Below are 22917 nucleotides of genomic sequence, written 5' to 3' on the forward strand. Positions count from 1 at the left end.
ACCTGCGGGATCGATTTTAAAGTGGTGCAGCCAGTGTATAAATCACCTGACTGTATGGGATCCAACTGCATGTCCTTTGGTTCACAAGCTCAGATGAGCGGAATAAAAAAGTGAAATGATAAAACTTGGGTGAAACAACAGACAGCTACTGCTGCATCACACAGAGGGATTCAACCCCCTGATTACATTATAAACAGGATTCATCGAAACGCAAATGCAACAGGAACAGGCCAATAGTGGGGCAACAGGTCAACGTGTTTATTTGTTGCTTTCCTATCCTATATGTTCAAGGTTAGCGAGTGGGAGGAGTTAAATCACAGGAGTTACCGTCTTAGTTAACAAAAGAATGAACAGCGTTTCTCCCTTCCGTCAGACAGTCGCAGATTTTTACTGAGTAGGAAAGTTTGTATCCTCAGATAAGAGCAACAACGGTAGCAAATCTTTACAAGGGAGTCCACTTAGAAAAATCTCAAAAATGAAGAAAAACTGCAGTTAAAAGACCCAAAAATCATATTTTTGGTGTTTTTATCATGTTCTTGCTACATTTTTCTAATGATGGAGGACAAAGAACATTAAGCTTAAAATTAAATCTCAGATCAGATGCAGATGACTAAATCCATGAACGTCTTTGTTTTCCTCGTCTGAGCTGGAATGTGACTCAAAACTGTATGGCTGGATAGCTCCAACATTCCCCCTCATTTTTGTTGCACCAGTAACGTTAGGTTGAGGGGTTGGGGGCTGTAAGCTAGCAAGACAGCATGTGAGCTATGGGTGACAGGAAGGGGGCGCTGGGTTGCTCCGCACCAATGGTCCCACCCAAAACTCAAAAGTGAATTTCTGATGAACTACTGCAGCTCTGCAGAAATTATGTCCTCGCAAAAAACACGGGTTTTTATGGCTAAAAACAGCATATTCATAATTAAAAGACCATTGGGAATGGGAAATAGATTAAAAATTTTATAGATTAAAATATTGTTGGATTGGGACTTTTAGGGGTTAAAAAAAAACCCCCTAAAAACACATCCCGTCTTTTCTCGTAGTTGAACACAACTCAGTTTGGTGACTCACCAGCAGTAAAGTCCTTGTTGAGGTCAATGAAAGCGTTGGAGTGTGGGATGCGCATTTTCACAGGAGAACTCAGCGCATTGTGCCACCTAGGATTCCTAGAGTTCAGTAAAAAAGGAGACCATCGTGAGTCAAGCTCTTCAATTTCAGATAGAACCCAAGCTTTAAGAGCACCAAGAAAGTTGAACATTATACCTGTTAGAGAGGAAGCAAACTTCAGTGAGAGGAGGACTGGTAGCCCCAAAAACATCAGGCATCATATCTCCGTTGAAACTGTTTGAGAAAAAAAGCATCCAAGTGCAAAATAAAAGGTATTAGTGTCATGAAAAAATAAACCCTGAAACAATATATTACTATACATCTTTTGAATACAAGAAAATTACATAAAGAAAGAGTGATACTTACTCCATAATGAGAGGCTGATCTGTAAAAGTCTTATTCAACGTCAGCCATCCAGTTGTATCTGCACAAATGAGTCAACGGGTTATGAGTAACTAACTACAGGAATATCATCTTCAGGTTTAAAATAATCAAAAACACACTTAAAAAGTCAGCAACAAATAAAATTGTCATGTGTGGTGTTCATCAATTACTTTGTGTTTTGAGTAAATAAGAAGTAAATTCATTTTGATGAGTTTTCAATTTGGAATTTTTTGCACAACATAATCAAATATTGAACTGACTAAATATTGTCTGAACAAAATGATGCATGACAAAACTAGCCCCCCAGAATTTGAGCAAGCAACTGTTGGAGTTAGGAAACACGACAGACAAATGTTAAAAAGCTCCAATAATCTTGTTTTTTTTTTTTAAAGAGTATAGTAAAAAAAAAGGGGTAAATGTATTTATTCTTGGAAAAAAACATGGTCAGGCTCAATGTTAGCTCCAGAATAAAACCAAGAGTGGTTTGGAGGAAGCGGCCCATCAAGTCAAATATGTACCTAATGTTTGGTTGTTCCCCCAAAATATGAACACAGTCGTTTTATCCGTTTTGATCTGGGCAGTAAGAAGGACATCCATCTGCGAGTCTCCATCATAATCTCCAGGAACCACACTAGTGACGACAGTGTCCCTGAAACAGGAAGAATCAGGTGGGATCAGCCACTTTCAGTCCCTCCTACATTGCAAACATCAGTCCTTTGCTGACTCCCAACAAAAACAAACACATGCAGAACTTAAATTAATATTTACTTTGGTAAAATGTCCTTAGTGATCAGAACTTTAGGCTTGAAGAAGGGGGATTTGGAGTCAGCCAAGAAGATCACAACTTCAGAGTCTGAAAATACAGGAGACACAGAAAAGTACAAATTACATGAAGTGTTTGTTTTCTGCCGGGTAGGAGATGCTAGCTCTTACACTGAAAAAAATCAAAGCCATGATTAACGTTTCCCTTTAAAAGTCTTGTATATTTTTGTCAGATATAATCATTAGCATGACTTTCTGGTAGCAAAACATTTCCTGCTACTACTTTTGACTTAGTTGATTTTGTTTTTCTTTGTTTGTTTTTGCAATAGCAAACTTTTACGTGTTAATTGAAAATGGGTTAAAAAAATTAAAAAACTTTTTACAACGTTTTGTGCTCTATGTGAGCTAAACTTCCGGAAGCTTTTTGCTATAAAGACCATTTAAAGCTCAAACAATTCTAGAAACACAAAGCTCTATCACTTTCAAATGCTGTTTTATTTTATTTTTTTCTAAATATAGCTAAATATGTTCTAATAAACAGGTAAACAGATTAAAATCACAAGTTCACCCAGTTTACTTTGAGCGTTTTTTTTTTTTTTAATTAACAAATATTGCACAAACAAAATACCAAATACAAAACTTCACACTGTGTGCAAAAAACAATTTTGAAATGAACAAAAATTCAAAAAACCATAATAATAACAATGTAAAACAGGTTAAGCAAAAATAAAACAAAAATAATAAAGGCAAAGGAATCTGTTAAAGTTTCAAAAGAGATCATCTTTCAACTGTTCTAACAGCTTTTTTGTTAGTGGAGGATTCTATACTGTTTACATACAGAAACATTTCTTTCTGGAAAACATAAAATACTGGTTTTTGTTAGCATATTTACACTTATGCATAAAGTATTTAGCCATAATTATAAGTAAATTAACTACATATATTCTCTCTGCATTAAGTCTTGCTTGTGTAAAATATCTAAAAAATAATATGCTTATAGAATAATCTATATTCTTCACATAAAATGTATCAAATATTTCCAAAATACTTGAAATAGCAATACCAAAAAAGATGAGGCGCAGTTTCTGGTGAGAAATGACAAAATGAACAGTTTATGTCCAGATCTCTTTTAAATTTGGTAAAGAACACACATACACGCACACACATTTTGCAAGGAAGGGGGGGACCTGGGTCCATCTGTCCCCTACCCCATCCCTGGTGGGGGGTGCGGGCCCCTTGGCGATGGCGGCCGTGTCCCTTGGGTGCCGGCTCCCTGGGCCCGGCGGTGCTCTCTCCGCAAGGTGGGGGGGTTCATATTACACCTGAGCCGGGGGTGTTTGTGTCTCTGGGGGGGTGGGTCCTGGTTCTTGCCCCTGAGCGCTGGGCCCCGCCAAACTTCCAACATGGCCGAGCCTGGTCGGGCCATATTTATAACACCCCTTGTGGGCCCCATTTTTTCCCCGGGGTTCCCCCCTCCTGGGCGGGGGCGGCAGGCCCCTGCCTTGCTCCTCCCTGGACCAACCGTGGGCCGGGTGGGTGGCTGCCTGGAGTGCGGAGCAGGTCTCCCTTGGGGGGTCCTGGCTCGTACCTGGGGTTGGGGCGGGGGGATGCCCGGAACTCCTGGGTGGTGGTGGGGTGCTCGTCTGGGGCTGTGGGCGTCCTTCTCCGGTGGGGCCCTGCGTTGGGCTCTTCCGGCGCGGCGGGGGGGCTACTTTCCTGGCTGGGCTGGGGCGGCACTCTCTTTCCCTCCGCGCCTCCCTGCTCTCTGGCTCTGGGGGCCTCGCGGCGGTCCTGCTGGCCCTGGCATGGGTGGCGGTCTTGGTCGCCCGGGGGGCGGTTGTTCCCTGCCTGTTCCTGTGTGGCGTTGGGGGAATTCCGGCTGCCGCTGCTGCTGCGGCGGGGGTCTGGGTGTGGGGGTGGCTGGGCGCTCCTCCTCCTTCTTTTCACATTCCACCATCCATTTTAGAAGAACATAAACACTCACCTGAGCACAGGTGTTAGCTCACCTTTGCACTTATAGTTTGCATGATTGAATGAATGAAATATTTCACACTAGTTGGTTTAAAGGCATAAGTATGCGTGTGTGAACACTATCTGTTTTGTGTACATGTTGACATGTGGACATTTTTACATCTAGCAGATGTGTTGATAATATTTGAGTGTGTGAACAGGCCCCGCCCTTTTTGTACTACATTTGAACTGTACCGTAACGATAAACAACCAGTAAACCTGTCTGCTCTATGCTGCTTCATGGTCTTACCCCCCCCTCTCACTATCACCCCCCCCCCCCCCCCCCTGACATCCCTCCCTCTTCTTCCCTTCTTTCCTTTTCCGTCCGGTCCAACACCAAAGATTTTCAATCATGGTTGAAATGAATAAAGTTTGGCCTCAATTACAAAAGGGGTTTGTTCAGTCATACCTTTGGTTTGTCTGAAGATTAATAACCCCTCTTGTTAAAGTAAAATATGTCCAACACAAGAGGCCCTCAGCTCTCATCTGCCTGCCTTGCTGTTGGACAGGACAAGTTAAAAAAAAAAAAAAAAAAAATTGGTAAAGAAGTGTTTCACTGGATAAAATTTAACAGAAAAATATCTTTAATTTTATTGTTGATAAAATAATTTTGGGGCAGGGACCAAACCTTTTCCCACTGAATTCTACAGCCAAACCTATTCCATTTTTGAGATAACATGTGATTTTGTGGCAATCTCACTTAGAAACAGAGAACGGATACTTAGATTATTCCTGCCAGCTGAAAAACATATCTTTCCACACCACTTTTCTGTCAATTTGGGAGGTACTTTGAGTGTTAATGGAATTTCTGTTAGAAATTGTTGTTTATAAATTTTTTAAACAACCTTTTTTTAACGTTATTTTAGCAGATTTTGCAAATATTGTTAGATTTTCACATTAATAAATACAATAATAAAAATAATAATTAGGTTTTCTCCAGTACCTCTGGCTGTTTAAGCATCTTTAGCTAAATTAGCTTTAGCAAAGCAAGTGACTCAGAAATGTTAGCAATAATTTTAGATTAGACATTTTCTTAGTTTTAAACTAGCAAATAATGAAAACACATCTTCAAAGCAATAAAATCAACAAGTAAGGCAGTAAAGAAAGTGTAAATCCACAAACCCTCTGTGATAACAAAGATGTCAGTTTGTTTATCCGAGTTAAAATCCCCAAACGCTGCCATTGTTCCGTGATTTTCTTTCCCAAAAAGCTCGGCCGTTACATCCTGAAGCGCCAATGTGCTATAATCCTTACACAAAAGAGCCCAAAACGCTAAAAAATGTATTTTAAATCTCCACATCCTTCTGAAGCAGGTCCTCACAGCACTAGCAACCCAAACACTGCAAACTGCTTTACAGCAGGATGATACGTCACGTACTTTTAAATGATTTTCAATCTATTTTTTAGCTTTAGAGACCTAAAATGTAAAATCAAGTCAGCCAAAATGTTTATTTGGAAAGCTGGTGGGTATATGTATATCGAAAAAGGTGTATCAATGTGTTTAGTAGGTTATCTTATTTACGTCAATGTCGTGCTTTCGGTGCTTTGACAGCTGTGTAAAGTTGTGAAAGTGGGAAGTGGGCGGGACAAGTTTCAAAATAAAAGCTAATTTAAAAAAATTGTTGTCTATATCGGTGATTTGAAAAAAATAATAAACATAAAACAATTCATATTTTTAAAAGATGGTTTTACATGTTAAAAGATCATTTGTACACGTTTATAGCGCTCCAATTTTGCATACCACAGATCACCATGACCATTGCTATTTTACTTCGATAGGAAAAACTCCGGAAACGATTCAAATGTAGCAACACTTGACACTGGGAACATGGCGAGCTTGGCAGATGTCGGTTGGAAACTCTTGGAATTTAAAGCTCGAGCAAACAGATCAGGTTTGACCCATTAGTGTGCACGGTCTTTTACGGCGTTGAAGGCTTGGTCGTTTCTGTTTTGCCAGAGATTGTGCTTGTGAAGCTTCTGCATTCGTGCTTAAATGTGACTCCATCCTCACTTCTTGCTGTTGTTTGTCCACTGCTGCACAGCGAGGGTACTACAACAAGCAGGAAAGGTCAGAGGGTTAGATGTGCAGAGCTTGGACTCTATTTTAGGAGTTTCCTGCACGGTCTCAGTTCTCTGGTGCATCTCGATCAGACTTTTTGTTTAAGTATTGTGTTTGTATTCTGTTCTGGGAAACTTTAAAACTGCCCTAGATTTCCTTGGAACACTTATTAGGGGAAATTTAATTGTACAACTGAAATAATTAGTTTTAACAATATAATGAAAAGCCTGATAAATGTCAGCTTGCAAGTAGAGACAATATAAATGTTTTAGTTTACAGTGCATATATAATTTCTGCTCATGTAATTCATTATTTTTTGCTTTAAATTTCAATGATTAATTTGATAATACCTAAAGTAGCTGTAATTTTGTCATGCAATTTACCATAACAGAATCTTCTAACTGTACCCTAATTTCATTATGAAATGTTTCTAATTTTATTTTGAAAGGGGGGGAAAAATGGACTGAATTTTTTTTTGCATCATGTTTTATTTTCAATCAGCTTGATTTCTGCACGCCCGTAATCTAACTCTGTGTTACTAACTCCTTCCTGTGAATTGCTGTAGATTTCTGATTTAGCTGAAAGAGACGATTGGCCTTAATTTCCAGAATGGCTGCAGTTGCCCAGCCTCATCAGAATGTGCGCAGACTCGGTAAGTAGTGCTGCAGATGCCAGGAAAACAGCCCCCCCCCCAACCTCACTCAAAGTCTTTTCCAGGTTTGGTTGGTTTCATCCTCAGACTCCTGATGGCAGACACAGTTTTACACAATAATGGAGACGAGACATCAGATTTAGTCTCTTTATGGTGAAGTTGAATCCGTAAAGTGGAACCACACTAAGCAACACAAATCTATACTCCATCCTGAATTAAAAAATAGCTTTAGCAAGAATTTAATTCTATTTTCAGTTCATAAACACGTATAAAGAATTTGCTAAAACCTGTGATTTATTTTTATTTTAATTTTTTTGTGAGAACTGCTAAAAAAAAGAAGAATAATGTTATCAGACATCTACACAAAATTTTCATGATTTTAGTGCAAAAAAACACACCCGAAGAACCAAGAAGTCAGTTTTCATGTTATCGCTCCTCAATGATTATCTTTATCTCTTGACTGCGAGGAAACGAGCTCTGGCGAAACATCAATAGAAATGTGTTAACCATCAGAAGACAGCAGATAGGCGCTCTCGTGTGCTGTGAGCGCTCTTCAGGACTCTCCATTAGCAGTCGTCATGAAGCAGTAATCAGCTGTCTGTGTGAGCAAGGTTACTTTTTATGAAACAACTGAAAGGCCCACATTTTTTATTTTTTTCTGATCTCATGTTTGAAGTGAAATTGGAATCCCGGCTCCTTTAAACTCTTATCTCTAAAAAGAGATGGATTGGCTTTGTCCCCCTGCAACTTTAAAGCTGATGGAAATTATGCTAATTTTGGAACGAATGTGAATTTCTCCGTACCTGTGGTATTGACCCAAGGTCAAGCCTATAAGAATGCAAATCTGCCAAAATGTAAAGTGGCTGAGAATGGAGAGAGGTGGGCAGAGGGGGGCTTCCCTGCAGCTCTGAGGGGAACCGCTCGCTCGAGTGTCACATTACAATTAGACGCTTTACCTCTGGGTGTGAGTATTATTTCATGTGCTGAGCCATTTGTGATGCAATGTGTTGCAGGAGGAAACTGACGGATGTGTGTGCTGACTTTGCTGTGCTCGTTTGCATTCCTTTGAAATGTCAATACAGTAATTACAGAAAAACAATATTAGTTTTGCTATGCTTATATTTCCGTGTGATGTATTCTTTAAGACACATTATCAATTGTAGCCAATGAATGGAACACAAATGTCGTCAGTGTTTGTTTTTTGTCATTTATTTCCATTCATGCTGCTGAGATTTGAGCTTTGGGGAGGATTCCACCGATGAGCTATGAGTGTAACAAACTTTTCTCTTCTCAGGTTCCATCTATGAGCCTCTTAGACTGTCTAATCTCCAGAGAGACGATGAGCCCCTGTGGGAGAAGCTGGACCGCTATTACAGTGCTGGTAGGGGCTCACATTTGTCTGTGAGATGTGTTTGTTCTTTTGCCCTCGGGGAGGAGAGTACGGCCTGTCCAGGCCAGAACCTTCACCACAAAAAGACACCCCTCTCCCATCACACCAATAAATGCTAGTTACCTGCCTATATGAATCAAATCAAATCAAATCAAATCAAACTTTATTCATAGAGCACTTATACAACTCAAGTCACTCAAATTGCTTTACATAAAAACATAATCAAATTTTAAAAACAAAAGGACAAGACAAAGATATATTTTGTTTAAAACCCACAGAATGCAGACCCCCCCACACACACACACACACACACTCACACATACACACACAACATTAATAAGACAAACACTGGAGTTACAAATAAAATATAAAAGAAATAAAAATTAAAACAAATAAATAACCAATTAAGTACATAAATAATCCTTAGTAGACAGATATAAAATGGTAAATGAGAATAAATAGATAAAAAATAAATAAATGTATAAACATACACATGTATCAAACTGGTAAAAAGAAAACATAAATAATTAAAATATCAAATACGTTCCTGAATTTCAGCTAAAAGCTAGATTTAAGTGTTTGGTCTGAAGCCTTCCTGTAAAAACATAAACAGTCTCTGCGGCCCTGAGGCTCCCAGGGACCAAACAAAGTTACAGATATGCTTCTGGTTTGTTTCTCTATTAAACCTATTCATCCTTTTATGTTTTTTGTTCTTTCTTTTTGGAGCATCACAAAATATTCCTAGTTGGTGAAGGTGAAACTCAAAACATTAACTGGGGCGATGGCGGCAGCAGCAGTTCTTCAAAGACAAGGGCTGATCTGCCACGCCGCCTCATATGGTTTTACAGTGTGCCAATCATTCACTTTGGATACATAACAATTTGATGTAAAAAGCAATGATCATATAATACAGTCTGGTCTGGCAGCAAGCGATGCCTCTTAACATGCTCCATCGACTCCTCGGAGGAAGTGACGTTTGGTGTTCCTGCCTTTCTCCTGACGGATCTGGAATTTTCTCATTAAAATCCGTTTGCGGAGCTGCTTTCAATGCCTCATTGTTGATATGCTTTTGAGCAATGCCAGACGTTTACACAGCAATGGTGCCGTTGTTACCGCAGTCAATGAAATTCTGGTTGGTGTGAGCGTTGGCTCGGAGGGCGCCGTGTGGCCTCGCCAGATTAAACTGTTGTTCTCCAAAACCACGGCTTGTTTTTGTGTTGAATGACAAACTGAACTCGCCCACCTTTTTTTTCTTCTTCTCCCATTTTGTTGTAAAATCAATACAAATGGATCCAGGGAGCAGCAGAGGGGATGGAGCGAGCACGCCACTTCATCTTAGCAGATAGGGTGGGGTTTAGCATTCAGGGGATCGGATCATCCGTTGCCCCTGGCGATATATGGCTATTTGAGTGTGGTAAAACAGCACGCCGTGCCATCCCCGAGGGTCGGCGCCGATGTTATCACTGTGGGCACAAGCTGCACTTTACTTAGTTTCTTTGTAGAAAAATAAAAGGATTCCTCTTGGAAACAGAATCTTTCAGCTCTTGTATGTTTTTTTTATAAGGTCAAATATTTAAAACTCCATTTCTGATGATCAGCAAAAGGTTGGGATTTTGGCTTTTTTAGAACTAGTCAAGAGGACATTTTTGGTAGAAATTAAGTCAGACGTCAGTTTTAAGGCGGCCTGGTTTTCTGCAGCGGTTTTGATGCAATTTGCGTCATCATCTGACTATTGGAGACCTGCTGGCTCAATCAGATGAAGCTTGAACTTGATAAACTACTATCAACCTGTATCAACCATATTCCTTTTCATCTTCCTTTTTCATGTTTTTGTCTTGCTTCTCCATCTTTACTTTCTTCACCTTCCTGCTGATTTCTTCTCCATCCATCCATCTTACCTCAACAGTTTCCTCGTGTACCTTTTCTTTTCCTGCCTTTTTTCTTGCCCCACTCCTGCTTTTGCTCATCTTTCACCTTATTTCTGACCTTGGCTTTCCCCTGTGTTGTAAACTTTATTAAGTCCATATTCTCTTAGGTTTTGTTAGGCCCTTTCTCCATCTTTTGTTTTACTGTTGTTCTTATGCTTCATCCTGTGCTTCCCTCACACGTCCTTTTAGATGCATTTATTTCATGTACATTTTCATCCATCAATGGATATTTCTTCTTGTGTTTTTGGTCCCGCAGCACCTCTCTGTATGCTGTGAGTGTGATTCAGTGTTTGTCATTTGTCACAGCAGGCCCAGAACATCAACACCTGCTGGAACATATTGCAGTTTAGCTGCAGTCAGAGCACTCCGTCCACCTTTTTTTTTTTAATCCCTTCTCTTCTCACTGCAGCACAGCGTTTTCCATAAAGGTCGAGGGACAAAGAAAAGTATATTTTCTGACGATTCCAGCTGAGTATTTGTTCCCAAGTTGCTGTTGTTGCAGAGTTTTTGGAGCTGACACAGACTGAAGCAGTAAAAAGTGACTTACAGTCAGATTTGAGGGTCCTGGTTAATGTGGAAAGTCTTGACTTGTGTCTGTGGCTCTTTGGTCTCGCCATGAATTACGTAAGGGTTAATGGCCGACGAAGTGTGCGTTATTACTTTTTAACGCACGCCGTGGAAGCCTGAACCGTCCGACACTTCCGCGAAGTGCGTTAAAAAGTAATAATGCACACTTCAAAGGCCATAAAGCCGTTTATACCATGGTCACTTACAAAAGTAATACACATTAACCAGTTTTTAGTCCTTAATTCTTGTTTTTTTTCCGATTTGGATGGCTTTTTTTATCACAACAAGCGAACTATTTGTTACGTGATGCAGCGTGATGCGCAGCATCACGTAACAAGATTCAGCGATATATATATATGCTGATCTTTCCGATGGGTTAAACAAAGCATCAGTTCAGAGAGAAAGTTCACCTCTTAGCGCTAGTTTTGTCCCAATGATGAAGCAAAAGGTTGTTACAAAACATTTAAGCTAGGTGACCGGAACTTCTTTTTTCACCGTGCGGTTATCAGGTTTTAACGCAGACCCAGCAGCCAATCAGAATCGAGTATTCACCCGGCCCATGGTATAACACTTTTTAATGCACACCCAGCAGCCAATCAGAATTCAGTACCTACCCGGACCATGGTATAATCTGATTTGACGATGGCCTAATGAGAAGAAGAGCTCTTCTCTGCCCTGTGGATACAGGGAAGTGACAAACTAATGGGCGCTTTCCCCTGAAACTTCTAACAAGCTCTCACGTCCACCAGCCTTTGCATGTGAAAGTGGTGAAGTCATGCTTTTTTATTCAGATAAACAGCAGCAACATCCTCTGCGTGCCGTTACGTCTTTGTTTGTTGCACGTAAAGGATGTTTAGCATTCAAAGACTCGATGGCTCCAATTAGTCAAAGCAGTCCAGGCTTAACGCTGTGAAGCGTAGCACTGATTTGCAGCTGATTGGCGTTTTTGCTACAATGAGAAGCGACCTCATAAACATGCACATGCTTGGGCCTCATTATAGGATCTGTAGCTGTTGTGTTCAGGCTTTGACGATGCGGCTGCTGGACTTAGACCAGCTCAGGCGTCCTGAAAACGGGTTGAAGAACAATGGGGGAGCGCTGGTGGCAGACTTATCTGCTGGAGCACCCCGGAGAACCTTTTAGGAGGAAACGGGAGCTGCCCAAGACTGTGAGGAACACAAAACAGCTGCTTCCCAATGACATTTAAAGGACAAAGGCTGTTTGACTGAATTTAACCACAACTGGGAGCACGGTTATAGTAAAGTATATGGTATTAAAATGATGAGAAACATATCAAACTTGAATTTCTTTGTTTTCGCCATATTTTTTATCATCAAATAATTTTTTGTGTTAACCATAAAAATGCATAGTGTTTCAAACTGGGTTAGTGCAGAGCAATCGGAAGAAGAGATCATAGCTTTTTTTTTTTTTTTTTTTAATTGAGCATGAGATCACCTTTGTGGATCTCAGAGCCGTAGAATTTAGCTGTGTTTTTTTTTTTTTGCTGCAAGGAGCAGAACCAGAACCAGGACTTCATTGGCAGCTCACTGTGAGCATGGAGAAGCTCAGGTACGATGGTGCCTTTCAGGTGACAGCTCTGTAGGCGGGCATCAGGGCTTTAAATCTGACGCAGCAGCAACAGAAAGCAAGTGGAGACCTAAAACAGTTGTGTGTCCCTTTTGTTTGATTGGAAGTAAGTGGTGGAGTGTTGTGGATCATCTGGATTCTGAAAAGCGGTGGTCCTGCTAGAAGATCAAGCAGAAAGATGACAAAGATGAGTTGTGTGAACCTAATCAGGTTTGTGTGCCTGGAAGTGGAGTTGTTTTCTGTAAAGCTAAGCTTAATATCAATTAGGATGACTCACACAGACGTTCCTCTCAGAGTTTGCAGGGAGGATCTCTGAAGATCCCAAGTTGGAAGTGATGCTGTGGTGACTGGCAGGAAAGTGCAGGACTTCTGTCTGTGAAATACTGACTTTCTCTGACCCTCGCAGAGATTTTTGATAACTTTATCACCACTTCTCTGTGGGATAAAAGAGTTATAAATAAAATATACAAATCATTTGTTAATCAAATTTAATCTGTTTAAAAACCCATTTTCCTTTTCAGCTTCTAAAAAAAATTGACCTTTCAAGCATCTTAACCGATTTAGCCTAATAATTTACTTAGTGGATTTAATAGCTAAAGGTTTGATAACACACTTTAATGTGTGTGTTTTTCTGTCCTCTTTGTTCCTAAATGATCAAGTTCAGGACAGGGAATTGACCCCAAAAAGTTCAGTATTTGGCCTTTTTCTTGACGTTAGGCTATGTATATGTTTTTGTCATGTTTTTAGTACATAAAATATTCGTTCTTTTAATTGATTTATGTTTTTATTTATTCTATTTATTTTCCTTGATCAGGATTTGGTATAACTGGATTGAGTTAGCATAAACTGGATTCTGACATTGTAGGTGTTGGTCTTCTTTCTGGATATGGATGCTTCAGGTGATCGTTGGTCACAGTCCATCTCCAATGTGTGCTTTTTTTGTGTTAAAACCCCGCCTCAGGTGGCCCAGTTGGTGGATTTTTGTATGTGTTTAGTAAATGACAGAAAATATTCAGAGCTAAGTCTGCAACAGGTGTTGCTAACAGTTGGAAGTACTTCTCTGCGATCGGCGAGTTGAGTGTTGTTTGCAGCTGCGACTTTCTTCACAATAAAAGCTCCTTTAGCTTCGGAGCGCAGTTTAAACATTGCAGCGAAGGTGCGGCGCTTGTTTAATTGTTGCGTTGGTTGGCAGCTGGGTGCTCTTGTCTAATTCCAGCAGGGAACTAAGCCAACGTTGTTATCAGCGGCTCACAGGCCCCTCTGCCAATATACCTGCTCTCGTTCAGTTTCAGGAGGTAACAGGGGTGGAGAGGGGTGAGACTGGCTGACAATGACAGATCAAACCAGTTACATGTTTCCTCCTCTCCCTGTTTTGTTGTGTTGCCACGCTGCCCCCAGCTTAGACAGAAGTCGAGGTACTAAGCATACAGTCCTGCTGGGATTGGTGGCGATTTTTCTGCTTTCCAGAAAAGAAAATTAGCAGAAGCTTAGCCTTCATCTGTCTTAGTTCATCTCTTCATCGTGTAGCTTTCTACTTCCCTGCTCTTAGACCCAGATTTTTCTGATTATTTGTTTATGTGGCAGAATGGTCACACTCCACTGATTCCGCCCTCTTCCGGGTGGAGGCAGCAGATTGGCTGGCATCGCTTCGGCTCTGACAGAGAGCTTAGTACTCTTAACTTTTGGATTTTTGAGTCACTTTCTAAGAAATCGGCTCTCTTAATCTGTAATGGGACATTTATCTGCCAAACCGATCAGTGTCACGAACAGATCTGAAGAAAACTGCTTCCTCTGCTGTTTTGCAATTTTGAATAATTCAAAGGTTGTCTTAGAAGTGAGACAAGGAACACAGCTGCCTACAGTATAAAATATTAAAGTGTACTATTGTATTTGCCTAATTTTACAAACAATAAGTGGAAATCAGTTTTAGTTGAGCTTGTTTGACGATGTCATAAAGGCTTCCTCATGGCACACCTTTTAGTCATTTGAGTAAGGTTTGATGGTTCTGTTTTTGCAGAACACTTTGGACTGCTTCTATAGGTATCCACTTGCCTGTAAACATTTTGACATCAACTGCGGGAGAATAGACTGTGACCTATGACCTTTTACCCATTGGTGCTATAGGCAGGCCAAGACTAAGATGCCATAAAGCTTCCAAAGGGGATGAGAAAGGGGGGCAAAAGTGAGGGCCAAAGTAAAAAAAAAAAAGAAAAACAGCTGGACTTGCTGGAAACACAAATAGCTGCATGTTGACATAAGCAAGCCATGACAAGTCTTATGACTGACAGTAAGAGTAAACTGCGCCACCTACTGTTCTCATATGTAATAACTGTGCCATTGCACAAAGGACAAAATGCTTTTTTTTAGAATGCCAGGGACAGAGAATACATGGCGAATGCGCACTGATTTTACTGTCTTTAAGTACAGGTAAATTTTTGATTGGTCATTTAAAGTCCCACTCCGAATCCTCTTTTGATCTATTGTAAAATTGTTCCCAGTGAACTTTTAATTGTGATTTTGCTGTTTCCTGTGTTGTGTTCTAGAACTGTTTCTGCAGAGCTGCATTATTTTATTTGAAGTTGTCGGAGGAGCAAACCCGCCCCCCTTCCTGTCACCCATAACTGAGGAGCTATCCGTCTACGTGCTCTCCCGCTAGCTTACAGCCCCTCACAACCCCAACCAAACATTACCGCTGCAACAAAAATGGAGAGCAATATTGGAGCTATCCATCCGTACAGTTCTTATTCAGATTCTAGCTCAGACGAGAAAAACAAAGACGTTCATGGATCTATTTGTCTGCAAGTGAATGGACTTGCAGACATGTCCATTATACAGAATAGACTAAAGGAGGGAGATTATTTTCTTCGTCACAAATGAGCTCTTTGCAATTTTTTGACAAACAAAATGCAGCTGAAGTCGGCTAATCAAAAATGTTGCAATAAAGAATCAACTATCATTTAAAAGATACCTCTTTTGATATTGCGAAATCTCAATAGGATCAGTTTTAAACGTCTTTTTGTGTGGGTAGTTGTGTCGTTTTTTATTTTGCTTGTATTAAACTCAGGTGTTCTTGATGGAAGTTTAAGTAAAATGTCCAGTTTAGTTTAGTCTGTTTATTTAGTTTAGTTTAGAATTTACCTATAGAGTTCTATAACTTCATGATCCTTGGGATTTTATGTTTACTATACAATTGCCGGTACATTCCCTTCTCTGCTTCTGTGCCGGTCCCAAGCCCGGATAAATTGAGAGGATTGCGTCAGGAAGGGCATCCGGCGTAAAACATTGCCAAGTTAACCATGCGACTCGTCCTCGAAGTGGAGGTTGTTTCGCTGTGGCGACCCCTGATGGGGAAAAAGCTGAAAGAGAAAGAAGAAGATACAATTGGCGGTATAAAGCCCATTGAGATGACTATTGCAAAATGGAATTGAATGGCATTTCCAAAAAAAGGTGTGAAGAAACCCCTTCAGTAATATATACATTTGTCATGTGTGCTAGCTTTGATGTCGGTACATTGTAACAGCATAAGTAGAAGTTTTGTAATTTTCCAAAACTTTTGCACAGGAGGTATTTCCATATTGGTTCATTCAGAGATACTGCTCTGTCAGCATTCCACAGACACTTTCTGCTGCTTTTCATTTGTTTTCCGTTCAGCTTTAGCTCCACTCACAGATGTTGCAGCACACTGAACATTATCAGAGTCAGCAGTGGTGGAGAAGTTATTGTTAGCACTGACGTAAATGATGAACATCGCATAATGCCTGTCTTTCAGTGAAGCATCTTAGTCTCTATTGTTTCTTCCTCCTTTTTTCTATCGTTCCCCCTGTTTTCTCCTTCCCATCGGTGCAGTGAAATGACCCATTGTAAAAGAGCAGACTGTGTGTGTCTGAGACATTAGCTGCTGATTTAGTGGGACATTAACTTGATGGATGGGGAGGCAGAAAAGCCCCAACAACACTTGATTTGCATCCGGAGAAACTTTCAATCCGACGCAGAACAACACCCTGCGCTCTCGTTATTCTACTTCTAACGATGACCTAACTTTTTTCATCTGAGACATTACCTGCAGATTATCTGGCTTTGAATTTCTTTCTGTGTTGTCAGCAGTTTGAGCTCTCGGTCAGAAAAACCTTTTTTCAGGCATCACTTTAGCGTCATAAGAGCAACAGACCTAACAAAGCAGCAGGTCTATGACAACAAAGCTACGAAACGATGAAATTTGGACAGTATCCATCCATATTATCTCTCCGTTCCTTCATCCAACTATTTGTCCGCCTGCTCCTCCAATCATGGATCCATCAAAGACATCAGCGTTTTCCCAGACTATTGTCTGGGGTCTGGCTGTTCGATATCATTGAAACATTTTAGCAGAGATTGGTCCAAATGGCAAACCTCCCAATTCTCCAAACCACTTTGGTAGACTTAATGTGGAGACATCAGATAATACTAAGAAAATACTACCATATTTACAATACAGTGTAGAAGTTTGGGGACATACCAGTAAAACAAATCTACAATGTTTGTTTTCTTACAAAAGAATGCTATTCGAATCGTTAATGGTGTGGATGATGGGACAAATGCACTATTTTTAAAGTCGGTTTTATTGAAAATATGGGAACTACTGAAATTTAAAAAACACTCATCATGTATAAAGCCAGAGATAACTTACTTCGGATAAACATAAAACAAATGTTCAAGGACAGAGATGGGGATTATGGCTGAACTTCAAAGAGCAGTGCATTCGTACTACAAAAAATAAAATGTGCTTAACAATTTGTGGTGTGGATTTATGGAACGGGTTGGACGAAGGTTTAAAACGAAGCAAAAGTTTACGTGTATTCAAAAAACCTACAAGATGTCACTAAAGGAACTTTACAAGGCCAGAAATGATTAATAAAAACACAAATGTCACTTCTGCATCGGTGCTATGCAGAATGTAATGTAAATGTTTTGAACAAAACTTTTAATAGAAATACGCACATAAAAAGGTGTTGTAAAAAAGGAGTGGGATCATACAAGATTGCTCTTCAACCCACTCCTTTTCAAGCACACAGTCTTGTTTTATCTGTCTATTTAAACTCTTGTGTTTATTTTCATTTGTTTGAAATAAAGAAATTGAATTGAAAAAAATAGAAAAGTTATGGTTACATTGTAATATTCTGCAGTCTAAGTCTGTCTTTTGGTAATAATATGTTGCATCTGTGTCATTTATACTCATTCCACCTGAATACTTCTTCTGCCTTTTATGCAATCTAACAGCCACCAGCTGTTTCCTTTGCTTGCTCTTTCATTTTCAAGGAGTCCACCCTCACCACCCTCACCATGACTGGGAAAACTCCTTCAGTCAACTGGAAGATTTCAGGAATTTCATCTTGTCTGTTATGGGGGCTTCATAGCACCATTTTTTGCCCATGTTTCACTCCTTCTAGTTAACAGGCCCAAAAAAGTGGGACTAGAAAACGGTCATCTTTCACACAGTCTGATGAAAAGATGAGAAAGGTCTTTAAAGGTACACTTCCACTATGAGAGTATTCTCACTGAACGATTATTAAAATATATTTATTAGTGTAGTGGTGCAAAAAACAAGTTGTTACTACTTCTTTAAGAAGCTTTATCCTCCACTAATTACCTGTTTGAACTGGAGATGTGTCCCACCTGTCCACACCCTTAAACAGTCAGACTGCAACCTCTCCACCATGACCAAGACCAAAAAGCTCTCGAAGGACACCGGGGGACAAGTTTGTTCAACTGACCAAGACACGCCATTGACATGGATTCAAATCCTGCAGAGCTCCAAAGGTGTGCCTGCTTAAACCAGCACATGTCCAGACCAATCTAAAGTTACCAGATACCAGCTGGATGATCCCGAGGAGGATTGGAGAAGGGCATGTGGTTAGATGAAACCAAGATGGAACTCTTTGGTACAAATGCCTCGTGCTGTGTTGCATCAAAAGAATACTATCCTGTATTTGAAGTATGGGAGTGAAAACATCATGGTTTGGGGCTGCTTTTCTGCAAAGAGGACAAGAAGACTGATCCTTGTTAAGGAAAGGATGAACAAAGCCATATATGATGTGATTTTTTTTTGGGCAGAAACCTATTTCCATTATTGAGGACATTAAAAGACGTTGCACGACAACGAAGGAGCAGCTACATGAAAAGCATGTCAAGGTTCTGTTGGGGTTGAGCCAGTCTCTTGACCTAAATCTAAAAGAGAATCTTTGGAGGGAGTTTAAAGTCCGTGTCACTCAGCGACGGATCCAAAACATCACAGCTCTTGAGATCTGCATGGAAGAATGGACCAAAATAGGACCTACAGGATGCATAAACCTGGTAAAAAGATAAAGAAAAACTACAGAAAACATGTGACCTTTGTCATGGACAACAAGGGTTATATAGTATTTTCATAAGTTCATACATAGATAGTAGTTACAAAGTATTGAGGTGAACTTCGCCTTTGACCAAATACTTAATGTCTGCACCATTTATTCAGATAAATTCTGTTTAAATCACACAATACAATTTCTTGGATTCTGTTTTTCCATTCTGTCTCTTACAGTTAAAGTGTACCAATAATAAGACTTACAGACTTATCTCCTCTTTTTAAGTGGGACAACTTGCTGAATCAGTTACTGCCAAATTCTTTTTTGTCCACTGAATCTCATCTGATAAATTAAGGTTGTTAGTTAGGTCTCCTCACTGTCTGCTCTTTGTGTTTGCAGAGCTTTCTGATAAATGAAATAAAACAAGTCTAACCCTATTTACTCTTTGTAGGTGAAAAGTTGGCACTTACAGTATCATTTTATGTCCATAAATGTGCATAGAGAGCCCTGGTGTGCCTGGAAATACCACTATGTTATGAAATGGCACTTCATTAGTTTGTCACCTCACAGCAAGAGTTGAACTTTCAGTGAAGTTTATTAATACTCCCCCTAATAATTTACTCAATCAATCATTATTTCCCTGCCGGGGCCTCAAGTCTGCCAGGTTCATTTGACTCATCCATAAACAAACACAGATACTCTCCTCCTCGTCTCTTTGTCAGCGACCTGTTACGCCAGCTAAAGTGTTTATTCAGACACATGCATTCAATTTCTTCATTCCACTTTGATTCCCATGTACACTCCGTCTCTCTTTTCCCCATTTACATCTTTATCCTCTCCAAGCATCAGTCTCCTCCGTCTCCCTCTCCTTGTCCCCCTAACAAATGACAGTCCAGAATGGATGCCCCCTTCATTTGCATCAGTATAATGTTCTGATGAAAAATGGAGTGATCTCTCAAGATGCATTAGTCATTAATGCTAGACCTCTGCTGGAGGTGTGTGTGTGCGCGTGAGAAGCAGCCAGCCTGAATCAGTAATATATGCTGTGATGTATTCAGTAATCTATGCAGGAGCATATGTTTCTGCAGGGCAGTGATCTGTTTATGCATTAAGAGCTTTGACTTGTTCTGCACCGCTTCAATGGATGTTCTCTGTTCTGCTGTCTGACTTTGTCTTTGTTCATCCACTAACTCTGCTCAAATTTTCACATTATATCACAGCTGAAACGTAATGTGTCTCTCTTATCTCCAAATAAATAATTCCCGATCTTCACACTCACTATGGTAACAGCTGGGGGATTTTTCAATGGCGGAGCTTTGCAGTCATGTGTCAAACATTTCTTATCCTAGGAGTTTTATTTTAATCAAACACAATTTTTAGGGGATTTTTGGTTTTGTCAATTTTAAGACAAACCCTGGAAGTGCCAACTGTTACAATTCCTTAAAAGTCCACTAGAGACTGGTTGTAATGACCCCCATGGAAAAAGTCATATTTTTACCCAAACAAGATGGAGCTTCAGTTTAGGACCACAGATCTTTTCAGTGTTGCTATAGTTCTTATTTTGATAACTTTGAAGGGGAGGTGAGTTTTCAAAAAATCTTGTGTTTTATTTGATTAGAGTTTAAATTTGTGCATATTTAGGGCTGTGAGTTTTTTTTGGGAGATGAGATCCAACAGACTTGACGTTTTAGTTCTTTAATTCAGCAAAACAAAACAAATCTTCAGATGCAATGCAAGAGCAAAAAACCAGAAAATACTTTTAGTTACTTCTAACTGGTATTTTAAACTCAGGCTGACATAAATATGTATGTTGGCAAATTTTGAACACAAAACTGAGAATCTTGGCTAACTTGGTGGCACAGATTCACCTGAGAATACGTATCTACTGTCAGGCAACAATTGTACAACCGTGTGGTATGAGATTTCTGTGGCCTGAATGTCAGATTATCTCTTTTTGTCTCCATTTAGTGACAGATTTATTGTTAAAAACTGGTTGTGTAGGACCCAAAGGGCAAGGGACCAGGCTTTGCGACAGAAACTTAAACATTTAATAAATGAACCACAACGTGACAAAAACCATGGAGACACAAAAAGGGTGACAGAGCAGAGAAGAACAGAAGAACTGACAAGGATAAAGTGAAAAGCAGACGCTTTAATAGGATAATTGACAGAAAATTGTGCAAAATTGTGTGAGGTTGATCAACGTGAACTAGGAGTGACTGATAAGGGGAAACAATTCAAAACATGACATGAAAGAACACAGGAAAAAAACAAACTAAAGCACAGAATCCTTACTTTTATAGGTAATCTGCCTGTCTCCTTTCTTGTTTTTTCTGATTGATGGAAAGTCCCTACCAAAAACAGCTGCAGTTACTGTAAGATGATTTTGGAAAAGTATTCCTCAAATGTTGCTTGTTTTTGGTCATGACATTGACACAGCTCAGTGAGATACTTTAAAACGAAATGGACTTATGACTATTTATGGTCTAAATGTTGTTTAAAGCTGTGCTTTCTGGCTTAGTGTTTTTTTTTTTTTTTACCAGTAAATCAGCTGTTGAAACTTTTAAACATCTGAATTTAAAAGTGTTTATTGATCATTTTCCTTTCTATTCTCTTTCCATTTGTAGTCAAGACAACCATTCTGAACTACCAGAGCCCCACCACCGGCCTTTTTCCTGTCAAAACATGCCCCACTTGCAAAGAGGCAAAGGTGCGGGACTCTCTGTATTGCGCTGCTGGATCTTGGGCTCTGGCTTTGGCTTACAGGTCAGTATTTATTACTAAAACATTAAGGTTATATGTAAAATTCTTCTTGCAGTGCATAAGGTCATACTTATACTTTAGATATCTATGAGTAATCCTATTAAAAACTTTTATTTTACTCATGTTTTGTGCAAAATGGCAATATAACATCTGCTAAACCCAAATTGCATGGGGATATTTTTAATCCTTGGGTTATCTTAAAGGTTAATTATAAATGTCTTAAAATTAATTATAAACTTTTTGTTTAAAGAACAAGGCCAAAAAATCATTTGCTTATCAAATTGTTTACAAAGACTTTAAAAGAATCCAAGAAAGTTTTCCTGGAAACAAATAAGTCAAATTGAGGGGTGCATTCAAACCTTTGCACGGTGTTGTGCGTCAGGTTTTATCCTCGAGTCGGTCAAGTCAAAGTGGAGCTGCAAACTGTTAAGCTGCATGTCAAATCTTCACTTCATTGTTGAGCTTTTCTTCATGACTAATTTGGTTAATTGCAGCTCTCCGTGACTTTGGGAATGATGCTCGCACTGCAGAACCTCGACGTAAATGTCAAATGTCTGTGAACAGCCCCTCTCACCAAGCAAAGTCTCACAAGTTTTAACATGGTGGGCAGCCTGTAGAACATGTAAATCAACTCCCACATTCAATGGCATGAGTGGGATGGAAGAAAAAAAAGGAAAAATGTTCTCCTACCAACTTTTGGAACCAAAACGAATGTTTAGGGTTTACTGACCGGACAGAGCCTGTATATAAACCCCTTTTTGTCCCCGTCATGCAACCAGGTGAGGACCCAGAGGCATGGAAGAACCAGAGTCACAAGCATTTATTGACCACCCAATACCAGCAATGAATAAGGCACATAACACTTTAATAAATAAGGCAAGCCAAAAGTGAAGACAAAGAGAGAGGTCCTTAAAGTCCCACTCATATTTTTGTATATGTTCAAAGCGTTCCCAGTGGTCTTTTAAGTAGGATTATGCTGTTTTTAGCCTAATTCAAAAAACCTCTGTTGTTTTGTAAGACATAGTTTCTGGAGAGCTGCAGGAGTTCATTAAAAATTCACCTCTGAGTTGTGGGCAGGACCGGCTCCATTTCCCATCAGCCCTTTGTTTACACTCTCTCCCACTTGCTTACAGCCCCTCACAACCCTCATTACCCGTGCAACAAAAGTAGGGCGCAATATCGGAGCTATCCAGCTGTACAGTTTTGATCCAGATTCCAGCTCGGACGAGGAAAACAAAGACGTTAACGGATCTAACGTGTGGAAGTGGATGCATCAGAATGGAGCAGAGCCGGGAGACAGTGGCTGTCACGTACAAGCTTTTTCAATTGACTTTTTTTTGTGTGCTCCTGATTTGAACAAAGAAATACTCAGAAATGTCATTTAAATCTTA

General features: G+C 39.8%; 2 protein-coding genes across 4 annotated transcripts in view; one reads left to right on the forward strand and one right to left on the reverse strand.

Moving 5' to 3' along the window:
* The window catches only part of itfg1 (integrin alpha FG-GAP repeat containing 1), a 159016-nt gene extending 153397 nt beyond the window's left edge, over positions 1-5619 (reverse strand). The window contains exons 1-6 of the mRNA XM_023953696.1: positions 5383-5619; positions 2257-2341; positions 2007-2137; positions 1471-1528; positions 1261-1338; positions 1069-1163 (exon numbers count right to left, since the gene is read on the reverse strand). Coding sequence (XP_023809464.1) covers positions 1069-1163; positions 1261-1338; positions 1471-1528; positions 2007-2137; positions 2257-2341; positions 5383-5560 — 625 coding nt within the window. The 5' untranslated portion in view covers positions 5561-5619. The remainder of the gene's footprint in view (positions 1-1068; positions 1164-1260; positions 1339-1470; positions 1529-2006; positions 2138-2256; positions 2342-5382) is intronic.
* Positions 5620-6062: 443 nt separating this feature from the next.
* Positions 6063-22917, forward strand: part of phkb (phosphorylase kinase regulatory subunit beta) — a 108746-nt gene continuing 91891 nt past the window's right edge. For 2 of the 3 annotated variants that reach the window (XM_020700795.2, XM_011494100.3), the window contains exons 1-3: positions 6067-6152; positions 8266-8352; positions 21391-21529. In XM_020700795.2, the coding sequence (XP_020556454.1) occupies positions 6089-6152; positions 8266-8352; positions 21391-21529 (290 nt within the window). In that variant the 5' untranslated portion in view covers positions 6067-6088. Of the gene's footprint in view, positions 6153-6884; positions 6972-8265; positions 8353-21390; positions 21530-22917 lie in introns of all 3 variants that reach the window. The other variant, XM_011494103.2, reaches the window with a different exon arrangement.

This window comes from Oryzias latipes, chromosome 3, assembly GCF_002234675.1.
Source record: "Oryzias latipes chromosome 3, ASM223467v1".
Lineage (NCBI taxonomy): Eukaryota > Metazoa > Chordata > Actinopteri > Beloniformes > Adrianichthyidae > Oryzias > Oryzias latipes.